The 15,350-nt window shown below is 44.1% G+C and overlaps 1 protein-coding gene across 1 annotated transcript in view; it reads left to right on the forward strand.

Moving 5' to 3' along the window:
* The window catches only part of RSRC1 (arginine and serine rich coiled-coil 1), a 305,983-nt gene that overhangs the window by 54,525 nt on the left and 236,108 nt on the right, over positions 1–15,350 (forward strand). Inside the window, exon 4 of the mRNA XM_063442593.1 lies at positions 2,786–2,953. Within this exon, the coding sequence (XP_063298663.1) occupies positions 2,786–2,953 (168 nt within the window). The remainder of the gene's footprint in view (positions 1–2,785; positions 2,954–15,350) is intronic.

The raw sequence follows: 15,350 nt of genomic DNA on the forward strand, positions 1-15,350 counted from the left end.
TACACCACTGGGTATAGCCAGTGGTTTATTCTGGTTTTGTGCTGCCCTAATCATAACAAAACTCAGGCACCCTCCACCCCCTTAAAATTTGTATTTTCTGTTAAAACCAACACGCTCTTTGCCTGGCAGACACACGCCTTCACTGATGCATACATTGACAAACACTCCCTGACAGATACACAGTCATGGTCACACGCACTGTTTAACCAACACACACTTTTACTGAAACATGCACACTCACATTCACCGACAGGCACACACATCCACCGACTGACACACGCATTCACTGACAGATGCACACTCTGTGTCAGACACACACACTGTGACACACATATACTCACTTACAGACACACACTGACACACACATACACACTCAGTGTCAGACACACACATTTGCTAACAGACATACACATTGACAGATACACACTCTGTGACACACGCATACACACTGACAGACATACACATTCACTAACAGACACTCTCAGACACACACATTCGCTAACAGACATACACATTCACTGACATATGCACTGTCCGTGACAGATGCGCATACACACACTGACACATACACACTCCCACTGACACACACTCTCACTAACAGACAGACTGACACTCACTAACACACACTCTCAGTAACAGAGGCACACACACTCTCACTATCAGACACTCACTAACAGACACACACAAACACACTCACATTTTTTTTTATATGCTTAAATTTTTGAGGTATTTTGGTGGATTCTTCCTTTGGGTCCACTGAGGCTGGCAGGGCAATACAGGTGGTCTGGCGGTCGGTTGGAAATGCAGATGCGAAGTTCAGGCGGGCGGTGAGGGAGCTCTGATCCTCCTGCTCAGCTCCCTCACGCGCCTTTTAGTGATGCTGGAGTGACGTCATATTCCGGCTCTGGCATCAGTGCGCGTGAGGGAGCTGAGCAGGGAAGAGCTCAGGGGAGAGTGCTTCATCGCCACCCGCAACATCAGTGCATGCCAGCCTCTGAGGGGCCCTGAGGTGGCCAGCCGGCCAGCTTGTGGGCCCCCCAGTACAAGAGACTTGCATGGCATCTGCCTGGGCGTTTAGGGGCAGGTTTTTTTGCCGCTCCCTGAAAGTGCTGCCCAAGGCAAATGCCTTGTCATCCTCACAATAAATACACCGCTGGGTATAGCTTTTCAGAATAAATAATACCTTGTATAATATATATATATTTTTTCAATTCTTTATTTTTGTTGTGCATATTACAAAACATAGGCTTGTGCAGCCACAAACAGTGTTTACATGTAGTAGCAACGTGGCACCTCAGTACTCAGCACATCATTAGTGTTGTGAGAGAAAGAACATAACACAATAGAGGAACATTCTTGGCACAAGAGTACCCGCATAGTTTCACAGCTTTTGTTTGAAGCGGGCTATTCCACAAGAGGAAACTGGCTAGTGGCATGTTACACTTCGTTGACCTACGGGGACAGACCTGTTTTGCTTGTCTAGTGGTAAAAGTCTTCCCGGTATTTACGCTCAGCCTGCTATGGATCCATCCTCTATAGAGTTACCTATAGGCGGTAATGCTTTGCTTAGTTAGCTAAAAGTGGCCCCGTGTTGTTTTCAGTCCTATCACCAAACCCGTAGCTTACTGTAGTCTGCCGGGCCTGCAACCTATACCGGTTCATTTAGCTATGCAACCGGTCCAGCCACCCACACTACGTGCCACCGGCTACTGGCCACTCGGTAAGCCCCCGCCTGCAAGACGGGTCTCATAGTGCCTGCCCAGTTGGACCCAAATCAAGGGTGTAGCTTGCTTGTGGTCCCTGATTTCCACTGGCTGTTCATCCGATGCCCTGCAGGGTTAAGCGGTGGGCGCTAAGATAACATCTGGCCTGCTAGTCTAACTGTCCAATCTTCTGCATGGTTTGTAGCTTGCTTTGTTTTGTCTTGGTACAACCCGTGGCCCACTGGAGCCCATACCGGTCAACTTGTATAATATTTTTTTTTTTTTATTAAATGAGTTTATTAGTTTTCAATCACAAAAGAGAAAAGGGTGGGGGTACAGAAGGAAAAAATGGTAGGGTAAGGAGTTCAGGGTTACAATACAGAGGATCTGATACATCACAATGACATTCACATTTCATGTTAATCACCACCTATCTATGTGCGCAGTTGTTTGGGCGTAAAGTAGTCGCTGCTCACCCCAAGTCAGAACGGGCATTACCTATACCCTGCTTTGCAACCTCCAAGTGTATCTCGTTGTTGAGGCAGTGTAACTATCAGCCTCTTACGTGCATGCAATGGCGATGCTCTGGCTATCTCACGTCTATTTGTTATGTGATTCGTTTATATGTTGCATACACTAATCTTGTTAGGCGTTCGGGGGGGTTCAAGGAGGCTCACATTTTGGTCACCTTGTTTTTAGAATCTTACAGTCTATCTACTGGATGAGGCTCCCTGCATACACTGTTAATGCCTCCTATGAACTTGTATAATATTTTAACTTGTATATTTTAGAATATTGAAGGCTACTGCAGCCTCACTTTAACATCCATGTTGTGAAATGTAGACTGATTTACAAATGTAGGTCAAAATAGGTAGGAAACAAATTTGTCTCTCTCTCTCTCTCTCTCTCTCTATCTATATATATATATATATATATATATATATATATATATATATATATTTATAATATTTAAGATATTTAAATTATTTCTATACTTAATATATGCTTGCCAACTCACCAAAGCTCTTTATGTAATTCAGAAAAAAATGGTTAATTACATTTTCTCTCTAATTTCTGAACAGGTCACAATCGAGGCACCGCCAGCGATCTCGTAGCAAAAGCAGTGAACGGTCAAGTAGAAGAAAATCTCGCAGCAGATCCCGGGATAGGGATCGAGGAAAAGGCAGAGAAAAGACAAAGACCAGAGAAAAAGATAGAGGCAAGGAAAAGGAATCCAGTTCCAGTCGCGGGTTGGTATTACTTTAATCTACAATCTATATCTTTTACTTCGGTTTATGGATTCTAATCTACCACAACTGATTCTTCTGGGATTTTATTTCCAGAGAATATTCTGTAATTGGGACTGGTGAATTACTTTTTCACAGTATATGAAGGGTAGAAATATCACTTTTTTTTTCTTGTGTACATTTTTTTATTTTTTTTTTTAAATTTCAAGGAAAATTTTAAAACGAACAAATAAAGACACACACACACACCCTTTTAAAATTTTTTTTTTTAAAGATTTTAAGTTGACAGCAGGTCATACAGACAAACTGTGATCTAATATAAACAATCCTATACATGCATCATTGAATACAGTTATAAACTTGACATACTATATACTGGACATACTTGAAAACTAGAGAAATCTCAATGTATCTTTCTTGGTAAAATATTTGATAAATAATAATATAAGCATATCCGCAAAAGAAAAGGGGGTGGGTAAGGAGTACTGGGTCCAGGGAAGCAGGTGACTCTATATACATAAAAAAAAACACTATGATAGTAGCCTGCAAGCCACAGACTCGGTTTTTGTGCTTATACCAGGGCCAGATTAACATAGGGGCTGATGGAGCTGCAGCTTCAGGTCCATGCCTATGGATTAGGCCCATTAAATTTAAAAAAAACTATATATATATATATATATATATATATATATATATATATATTCTTTCTACTCTTTACATGCTCTTGCTTAAGTATCGAAACTTAAGAGGGATGTAGAGGAACAAAATGTGTGGAGTGGCTCACAATGAAATTAGTTAAGGTAAAGCTGACTTTGTGCATACTTTTGTTGCCTCGGTCTCTCTAACACTCTGGCATGTTCCATTTCTTCTACACTCACAACATACACTTTTTCTCTGTCCCAGACTGTATACCAGGAGCTTCTGCCTGCTGGTAAGGAGAGGAGTTGACAAGTGAGTGCAAGGAGACAGTCCTTAGAAAGTGAGGGACGAGCGCATCATTAGATGCATTTGTGCCAAGCTCAGGCTGCTGTCTGCGTAGTATGTCCTTAGTTGACCAGCCTGCATGATTGGCAAGTAACCTGACATGCATTCACACCAGGCCTTCCAGTTGTTTGGGGAGACCCAACCCCTTTTTGGGCAGTTCTGGTTATATGATTTGCGTCATTGGCCCACACTTTTGCCCCGCCCATTGACATCCTGCTTCACCGGACACTGCTGTTAGGGGGTATAGATTTACATGAAAGATGAAAGCGAGAGATTAGCATAGGGTATTTGTTTGCTGATAGCTATATCCTGTGAGAGTCCCTCCAGCACTACCTGCACCAGATGCATTACGCTTGGGAGGTTACATAGTTACATAGTTTTATAGGCTGAAAAGAGACTTGCGTCCATCAAGTTCAGCCTTCCTCACATATGTTTTTTGCTGTTGATCCAAAAGAAGGCAAAAAAAACCCAGTTTGAAGCACTTCCAATTTTGCAACAAGCTAGGAAAAAAAATCCTTCTTGACCCCAGAATAGCAGTCAGATTTATCCTTGGATCAAGCAGTTATTACCCTACATTGAAAGATTATATCCTTGAATATTCTGTTTTTGCAAGTATGCAACTTCTGTTTTGCAAGTTGCAGAGAATTCCACATCCTGATTGTTCTTACAGTAAAGGTATAACTGTTTTAGTGTTTTCTATTGATAAGATTCTGTAATTAGGTCCATCATAATTGTCTGCACCAGGCCCAATATGCTAGAAGTCTGGCCTTGGATTACCCATCTTTCCATCTTTTGCATAATCTTGTTGCAGCTGTTATATTTAGTTGTTTTTTTTTTTGTTTTTTTTTAATTCATACCAAATATGTTAATTTCTGTTTCCTTTGCTGCAAATACAGAGGTTGTGGTGAAAACTAAAATCTGTAAGAATTTTATAAAATCAAACACATTTTATTGGATATTAACACTATGCAGCCCTGTGCAATGCTTTTTATAAGCATCATTTTAAAACCTGTTTCATTAAACAATAGCTCATTAGATCTAAAACTGCTTAACCATCCATAATAAAGCCAAACCATCCAACAGTGCTTCAAATGTAACCCATAAACAATCTGATAAGATATCTACGTTCAAATAATATTGCTTGTACAGACTTGCACTTAGAGTTGCATTAGTTCTTGTACTATTCTTGCACCCCTCGCAGTAATTCTGTGTCTATCCTGAGATGAAATCATTCTATATAAGTTGGTTCTCGAGGATGCCTTCTATTATTTGTCATGTGCACTCTGTTACTGTTTCAGAGGTTCAAATGAAATTTGCTTTGTCAATTCTCTTCATCAGAAAGATATACGCTAATGATGTTCTTTAGGCCTTTATCTCCTTAGCTTTCTTGACAGGTCTCTTCTTATGTCAGTGATTGGTGATGATCTCGGGTAACAGAGTCTTCAGCATACAAATCTGTCTAACAGCTAAACATTTGAAACCTCTGATGGAGTATACATATTTTATTTCAACAGTTTTCCTGGAGAAATGAGGAGATGCTCTTATCTCTTTGCGTATGTGAGTTTTGATTTAGATCTGAGTAGAGAAGTTGTATCACGGTAATGGGAATGTTACTCACTTTAAACAGAGATATTAGCAATTTGGTGTGATGGGTGAAGGTCATTTCAGTATGCGGATATAAAATACTATCATAATATCATCAAATAGACCCCAGACCTTCTCCGTTATAGGACAGACTGTAACTGTACGGCACTGCCTTCTGAGAGCATTAGTTGTTGTAAGTGATCCTAGAATAATTTTTCTCCTATAATTTTATGGGACTTTTTTTTTTATTCCAAACAGCTTAGTTTATTTAAATCAGAAAAGTTTTGGCTCTCATCGTTTTTAAATTGTTTTTAAAAATCCTATTTTATTGAAAGGTTTTGCAATTTCCACAGTATTACAAATACTTCAGTACACCGTGTATGCAAATATTATCAATTTGCGGAAATTGTATACATATTGAAATTGGGCAGAAACAAATTGTAACATCAGTACTGGCTGAAAAGGTGATATTGTGTAATTAGTTAAGCAATCACTAGGAGGGTGTTTAATTTGTAAGGGTGTAATTTTAAAGTAACAAACCTGTGCAAACTGGTGCAATATGTGCCCTGCCAAGAGTGTGGTCGTTGAGAAGTAAGAAAAAAGAGAGAGAGTTCAGGGCAGTAGAATGGAGTGGCGGTGGGGAACCAGGGTTAGAGTAATCCTTATCAAGAAAACATTTAGCAAAATCAGTGTCTGATCAATTTGGTGCAATAAATGTGTTGTTATTTGCGCTATCTTTGCTGTTCTGTATGATAAATTTATTTTCAGCAGTGAGGTGCAATGCGGATGTGATTGTAAGATTTTTTTTTTTTTTAATTCTTTATTTTACTTGTGCATAAAGTAACAAGAGGCGTGCATAGCCACAACAGCTGCTGCAAGCATATCATGGCATTTCAAAGTGTGGCAGTTAAAACAGCACATTTTTTTTTTTGGGGGGGGGGGTCATAACAATAACAGGCTATGATTCAACAGTAGTGTGTGATAAAGATGCTAGGCTAGATCTACGTAAGACAAGTTTAGTTATTCTTAGAGTGAAGTGTATGTGACACTGCATTCCCAACTATGGTAAACATTTATATTTCAGTAAGCAGAATAAACCATGTATTAGTGTGTTACTTGTGTGATGGAGCTTTGTGTCCCAAACATGCAAGGTGAGTATACTTGTTGTCTTGAGCGAGAAGAAACAGGCTTAAGTAAAACCACTGGGGCTGAGCTGTCTTGCTGTTACATGTGTCCGTGCGAACCCCGGTGGGGAGAAATTGGTGGGGGCCGGGTATGGCTGCATGCTTCGTGAGGTGAGCAGTCAGCTCTGATATTGCCCGGTCCGCATTAGGCTGTGGGGAACGCTGTGCTGGTACCGCTTGGACAGGCGATGACTCATGTATCCCCTCCGGCTACAATCTCGACTAGGGAGGCGCGTGTTGCAGATGGTCATCTGGATTTATTGGTGCCATTTTCCCCTCGGCCTGGGTCCGCTGCAGTCGCTGCACCTTCATTCAGACAGCTGTTGTGGCTCCATGTTGCTGGAGCGGTTAGGTAGGTGCTCTGAGCCGCCGCCATCTTGGGCTGTGGGCCTTGCGTGTCCAGCGCCCTTTAGTCAGCTCGTAGGTCGGCTTGAGTTTGCCCCAGTGTGGACCGGGATGGCCCCTCCCCCTGCCCCCGGCCCAGAGGGGGGTGGGGAACAGGAACCGGCAGGCATTCAACATTCCAGCGTGTGGCAGTATAGTAGGGAGACGGGGCAGTGGCCATCCACCCCGCTCCCCCTAGAGTAGGCCGCGGCCTCCGAAGTCTCGTGCTTCCCGTGGGGGGTCCAAAACTCCAGATCTCGGGGTCTGCTACCCCTCCCACAGCTGTGTGAGTAGTTTCTTGTTCTTTGCGATTGTCAAAAGCTGCCTATTGTGGCTTAAAGGCCCGATTCCTCAGGAGTCCCTCCGCCATGCGACCGGTCAGCATGGCGGTCCGGCCCCGCCCCGTGATTGTAAGATTTTACCGCCTGTATTGTCTGTTGTTGAGATTTCCAAGTTTTAGGCAGAAACCCAGTAAATTACTGTTTTGTTCCTCCTCAAGACAAGTTTACCTGTTACTATGCCTACTAGCTTTCCATTACTAATTTGTGGAAAATAACACACAACTTGAATGCCTGCTCTAATTACAAAATATGGAGCATTGCCATTAGAGAATAGGTAATCTGAGGCCCCACCAAAAACAAGAATGTCATTAAAGGCCAAAAACCATGCTCTCATTTCCATTTCCTTTCTTAGACTCTTAAGCGTTCTAGATCACTTCTGGTTGTTGTGAGGCCAGATGTGTGCATCTGTGTGTACAATGGAAAGAAAGGTTCAGTTCTCCCCTAGTACTTTTTTAAGACTACTCTAGAACTGTGTGGCTTTTTTGGCATAATTAATTAGACCTTCGTTAGGAGAGGTCTCTCTTTAAAATGTTTGGCTAAAATCTTGGAAACCTTTGGGCCTTAATGTGTTTAAATGTTTTAACATTTAACTGTTCTTCCAGAGACACTCCTAGCAGTGGTGTTTGACTCGCTGTCTTGTGATTACTAGACTAGAATCTGTTTACAGGCTCGTGGCTTGAGTTAGTATTGGCATTAGCAACTGTCCCATCATTAGTGTCTACTTACAGATTAATCAATGGTATTATATTAATTTCATTGTATGAAAAGACTAGTAATGATCCCTTTGAAGGCCTCTGGACGAATGCCAGTTTACAATGATGTGCATTTGGTTGATGCTTTTTTAGATCTCTGAATTATTATTTTGCCAACAGATGGGGCATAAATTGGTCCTGTCACATAGCCAATATTTCCATATTATAGTAGATCATTAACTGTGTTAATCATAGGAAATATGTGTTTTCAGTAAAGTCAGGGTGGGAAAATGAACACTCTGACTTAATGTCTGGTAGGGTTAAACAATGCTTCGAGAATTTACCCTTAACTTGTCTATAAACTTTTCTTTGTCATACAAGCCTTGTAAATGCATGAGGTGAATGTTGTGCAGTTTTATACTTCCCTTTGGTAGATTGTTTCTAAAATGGCGGTGAGTGTGGTGAGTGTCTCCCATTTTTCCATGTCTGGTGACCTGTCATGTAGTTGTTTTTCCATGTAATGACAGGCTTTCACTTGTATAGTTTTTTCCCCCCTACATAATTGTTGAGAGCATTTATTGAAATGTATATTTAGAGGTGTATTTATTTGTTTTATGCATTCCATAGGTAATATTGAAAAAGGATTCAGTAATTATTATAGTAATTATTGTTGATTGTCCTCATGCTTTAATCTACCTTCTATGACATTACCTGCAATAAAGAAATGGCTGGTACACCCAACCAGATCCTAATCTCATTTGATAGGAGCTCCCTAATAGCCACTATCCAATTGTAGCTTTAATTGTTTTCAGTGGAGAAAGGATGAGCATGACAATGAGCATCAATTTTCCTTCTCCTACTTTTGCAGATTTTTTAACGCCAGAACTAAAATGGTGAAATGTTATTGTTTTTTAATACAAAATTCATATATTCATACGTCATGCTTGTGAGTATTGTGTCAGGAATGTAACTTTGCTTAATGGTTCATGTTTGCATAGGCATGTTAGGTACTCCATTGTTCACTTGTATTCACACTGGTTGAACAAACAAAGTTTTACCCATGGTTTAAAACCCATACTAAATGTGAATAGAAGGAATTTAGCACATTTTCCATCATCACGGTTTCAATAGTTGACACCCTGTTCATAGTTTCTAATATAGTTGTAGTTACTTTCGCACACCTTTCGGCTAGTTTCACGTCAAGGCTATTCACCGGTTACATTCCATTCGGTCGGTTTGCATTGTGTATGTAAAATTCTCAGTGTTCCTTGGGTGGGGTTCCCTTGATTTACCCATTAGTCTGAAGTGGTGTGGACTTTGGCCTGAGTCCTGATGGGGGGGTGGCTTTTGTTTATTTACGGGGAAACGGCTCTGGGCCTTGTGCTTAAGTTTGTGTCCCCCTGGGTGGCTCTGAAGCTTTCCCACCTTGCTTTGACCGCCTGAAATCGTTATGGTTTGGGCGGTCTTTCCTGGCTATGTGTTCATACGTTTTATTAGTGGTTATTTGTCTCATTAGGGCTTGTTTCGATGGTGCAGATGTTGATTTCCATTCCCTTGCTATGAGTGTCAGCACTACCACTAGCACTTGGAAAATAAGCAGCGCCTCCCCCCTAGGGATTCTGTCCATGTTCATTAGTAAAAGGCTCAGTTCAGTGATCTTAGTGTAATAAGAGTGATCTTATTTTGTGTGGCCCTGGAGATAATTTTTTCTACCATCAACCGATATGGTTGGAGCATACTGATAGACCACCAAATGTGGTACATCGTACCCTCTGCCTCCCCACACCTCCAACAGTGGGATGATGTTCCCGGGAAATTTTTTGCCAATCAGACCGGCACCATGTACCATCTGTAATATATTTTCCTCAGTAACTCAAGGTGTGTCATGCAAGTTGTTTTCCTCTTGTGTGCTGTGAGTGCTTTCGACCATTGTGTTGCATCGAATATTCTCCCCATGTCCTCGTGCCATGCTTTGCTAAATCTGTCTAGTATTATCGGGGTCCCCACGTTGAGGAGAGTGTAACAAATCGAGATTACCCCCCTCATTGGCTTTTGAGTCATACAGGCGACCTCAAACTTAGAGTGTGTGAGTGTACTCTCGGCATTAGGTGTTTGGGTCGCTAGCATGGATTTGAACTATAGGTACGAGAATACTTTTCTAGGGGGCAGATTAAATTTATCCTGTAGTGTAGGGAATGGCAGCAACTTGTGTGAAGCGTGGAGGTCCCTTAAGTGTGCATCCCCCTTGTCGACTCTCTATGGTCAAACATGGAATTAGCCGTGTTTAGACTGGTCAGCGGTGCTGCCTGTGACTACGGTGTCGTGGTGTTTAGTAGCATTTGTGTCTTGTCCCAGGTTGACATAAGTGTTGTCGTGGTGGGTAGTATATGAGGTTGCTTAGGGCGTAGCGTTTTTGGCACCCATATTAGCTTGCTGAGGTCAGACCCTTGTAACCAGTGGTTTTCTACGTCCAACCATTGTGGTGGGGTGTTTGAGGAATGCATCTCTACCACCGGGGCTAGAAGTGCTGCTTGGTAATATTTTAATATTGGGGAGTGCCAGTCTGCCCTCCGGCACTGGTCGTTATAGGAATTTTGTGGCAACTCTCACTCTTTTGTGAGCCCAGGTAAATTTGATGAACATGTTTTGGATTTTACTCAAGAAGGTGGTTGGCAATTTAATCGGCAATGTGCGAAATAGATATTGGAGCTTGGGGAGATTGACTGCTGCCAATCTTCCCAACCAAGAGAGGTATTTGTCCCCCCCAGGTGGCCAAGCTCGCCTCCAATTCTCTCTGTAGGGGATTCATAACTAGCCTTAACCCCTTAAGGACACATGACGTGTGTGACATGTCATTATTCCCTTTTATTCCAGAAGTTTGGTCCTTAAGGGGTTAAATAATCCCGCCACGGATTTAGTTAATTTGAGACCTAAGAAGGAAACGCTGTTCGCTCTCCAGTCCATCACGAATTGATCCTGAAGTATGCGTAGCATTTTTGTCACATTAAGTTTTTAATAGGAGCTGTCTCCATAGTCTTTTATTTATTTTAGAAGGTTGGGCATTGATATTAGTGGTTGGGTCAGGGTCAGCAGCACGTCGTCTGCGAATAAGTTCGTTTTATACTCTCTTTCCCAGATGCACACCCAGTGAATGTAACTGTTGTGTCTGATCCTGGAATTCAATGGCTCCAGTGCCATGATATACAGCAGAGGCGATAAGGGGCATCCCTGCCTCGTCCCGTTCGAGATAGTAAACGGGCATGACAGAAAACCTGCGTTGAGCACCTGAGCTGCCGGAGAGCAGTATAATGCCTTGACTATGGATAGGAGCCCTCCAGTATCCCAAATGTTGCCATGGCCGCCTCCAGGAATTTCCAGTGCAGGCGGCCAAAGGCCTTTTCCGCATCAAGGGAAAGGAGTAGGCCCCCACCCATGTGTAGTTTGGGTAGGCTGTGCGTGACATCCAGCACCTTGCGTGTCGTGCAAAGCAGTTTCGACTTCTGAATGTGGGGTAATTTAACAAGAATGCATTCAGCCTCCATGGGCTGCGTTGCTTATAGTTGTATTGGTCCCTGACCGTCAGTGTGACCGGTGCGTGGTCTGACCAGGAAATTTGGCCTATCTCACAGTTGGAGAGCTGATTGAGCCCCCTCCCATGTAACAAGAACCCATCAACTCTTGAATAGGAGTTATGGACATGGGATAAGTGTGTGTAAGCCCGTTCTGTATTGTGGGATATCCGCCAGGCATCATATTAGTAGTGTAGCGAGAGGAGTTTTTGTAGTTTCTTGCATTGTCTGTGTAGTATTTTGTACTGGGGACTGTGTTGCGAGATGTTGGTGTCTAGTTTTGGGTCTAAGACATGATTAAAGTCTCCACAAATAATAGAAACTCCCTCTTGCATGTTATCTAGTTTATGTAGTAAACTGTGCAGGAAGTTGTGTTGATTGGTGTTTGGTGAGTATAGGTTTGTAATCGTATGAGTTATGTTATTTATAGAGCATTTCAGGATGATGTATCTCCCGTTTGTGTCTATTTCTTGGGAGATCATATTGAACGCTACGTGTTTGGAAATCAGTATGGAGACCCCTTGGACTTAGTGGGGGATATTGCATGGGACTGGTATGGGTAGTCAGTCATAGACGGTTGTATAAAGTCGTTAGTCCTATAGTAGACAGATGACATCCGTGTCAGTGTGTTTTAGTTCTCTGTATAGTTAATGTCGTCGAACTGGCAGGTTTAACCCTCTGGCGTTTAAGGTGTCAATTTTGATGGAGGTCTAAGCACTAAATGTTTAGCAAGTTTGTGACCAAACATTAGGTACATGCACATGGGCTTCACTCGTCCCAGCAGCTTCGAGTCGAGTGTCCTACCCCTAGTAGAGGGTAATTTACGGGCATGCCGCACTCGCTTTCCTAGGAGTGGCATAGGGTAGCCTTCTAGCATTGGCGGATCCAGGGGGGGGGCAACGGGGCAATTGCCCCCCCCCGAGATTCTCCCCTGCCGGCTAGTGCAGGGCTGGCATTGCCCAAGCGCCAGCCCTGCAATGTGCCTGCGGACCGGGAGGGAGATCAGTGATCAGTGATCTCCCTCCCCGGTCCGCAGGCACATTACTGACAGCCGACCGGAAGGGGAGGGAGAGAGGACCCGGGAGCTGTTACCAGCAGCTCCTCCGGGTCCTCCTCTCGCGAGATTTGGAGCGTTGCCGCGGTTACCACGGCAACGCTCCAAATCTCGCGAGAGTGAACTCTAGCCCTGGAGCGCGGGCTAGAGTTCACTGGAACCACTGGACCACCAGGGATTCCCCACTGGGACCACCAGGGATCCAGAAATGTCCCCCCTCCTCCTCAATAAAGGTAAGAAGGGAGGGGGGACATAAATATATTTTATTAAATACATTTTTTTTAAAAAAAAATGTTTTCATTAAAAAGCCTCCCTTCCCTCCTCCCCTCCCCCCATACACACTGGCCCCATACACACTGCCCCACATACACTGCCCCCATACACACTGCCCAACATACACTGCCCCCATAAACACACTGACCCCATACACACACTACACACACTGACCCCATACACACACTACACACACTGACCCCATGCACACACTGACCCCATACACACACTACACACACTGACCCCATACACACACTGACCCCATGCACACACTGACCCCATACACACACTACACACACTGACCCCATGCACACACTGACCCCATGCACACACTGACCCCATACACACACTACACACACTGACCCCATGCACACACTGACCCCATGCACACACTGACCCCATGCACACACTGACCCCATGCACACACTGACCCCATGCACACACTGACCCCATGCACACACTGACCCCATGCACACACTGACCCCATACACACACTACACACACTGACCCCATACACACACTGACCCCATACACACACTGACCCCATACACACACTGACCCCATACACACACTACACACACTGACCCCATACACACACTACACACACTGACCCCATACACACACTACACACACTACACACACTGACCCCATACACACACTACACACACTGACCCCATACACACACTGACCCCATACACACACTACACACACTGACCCCATACACACACTACACACACTGACCCCACACACACACACACTGCCCCCATACACACAAACACTGCCCCCATACACACAAACACTGCCCCCATACACACAAACACTGCCCCCATACACACAAACACTGCCCCCATATACACACTGTCCCCATATACACACTGTCCCCATACACACACTGCCCCACACACACACTGCCCCACAAACACTGCCCCATACACACACTTCCCCCTTACACACACTGACCCACAAACACTGCCCCACATACAAACACTACACACACTTACCCCATACACACACTGCCCCACAAACACTGCCTCCATACACACACTGCCCCACAAACACTGTCCCCATACAACACTGACCCCATACACACACTGACCCACAAACACTGCCCCACATACAAACACTACACACACTTACCCCATACACACACTGCCCCACAAACACTGCCTCCATACACACACTGCCCCACAAACACTGTCCCCATACAACACTGTCCCCATACAACACTGTCCCACAAACACTGTCCCCATACAACACTGTCCCACAAACACTGTCCCCATACAACACTGTCCCACAAACACTGTCCCCATACACACTGCCCCACACACATACTGCCCCGCACACACTGCACACCTATACACACACAGTGCCCTACACACCCTGCTGCCCCCCCATACACACATTGCCCCAAACACACACACACGACCCCCCCATACACACAGTGCCCCCCATACACACACACTGCCCCACACATACATACAGTTCCCCCCATACACACACTGCCCCACACAGACATACAGTGCCCCCATACACACACTGCCCCCTAACACACACACTGCCACCCTTACGCACTCACACTCACTTCACCGCTCACACACACACTGCACCTTTCACACACACTTCACCCCTAACACACACCACTTCTCCTATGCCCTATATCCCAGCAGACCCCAGGTAAGTTGTCAAACTGTTCTTAAACGGTATGACTACTTACTCCGGGGTGGGATCCTGGCACTACTGGCACCATAACTACTACACTGAGCTGTAGTGGTTATTGTGCTAGGATTATTTTTTTTAAATAATCTACAAGTGCCCCTCCCGAGATCAGGCTCTGGATCCGCCACTGCCTTCTAGTAATGAGAAACCACTTAAAGTATATGTCTGGTTGTGTATCCTGGGGGTGTATGGGAAGGGGACTGACTGTCTTGGTCCCAACTGGGCAGGAAGGATCGGGTAACAGGTAGTGAACAGAACTAACAAACAAATAATATCTGTAATTAATAGAATTGCCATACTCTGCCTAGGTACCTTTTGGGGGTAGAAGCCTTAGATTCTTCCTGGAGGGTTGTAGCTTTCAATTTGACCCACTGTATAGTGGTGTCAATGTATAAGGGGCTACTTTTGCATCTGCATATATTATTAGCCCTCCATAAGGGTCTGGAAGTTTTTTCTTTGTTTGGCTTGTTTGAAGCACCAGCTCCTTCACATGGTAATAATGCATATTTAGGAGGACGTCCCTCTGGGTGTCCGGGGGCAAAAAGCTTGGCCTGGCTGTTCTGTGGTAACGGTCCATGAGCAGCTGGTCTTGTGGTATGTCAGGCACCTGCATTTTAAG

This window comes from Pelobates fuscus, chromosome 2 (genome assembly GCF_036172605.1).
Source record: "Pelobates fuscus isolate aPelFus1 chromosome 2, aPelFus1.pri, whole genome shotgun sequence".
Classification (NCBI taxonomy): domain Eukaryota; kingdom Metazoa; phylum Chordata; class Amphibia; order Anura; family Pelobatidae; genus Pelobates; species Pelobates fuscus.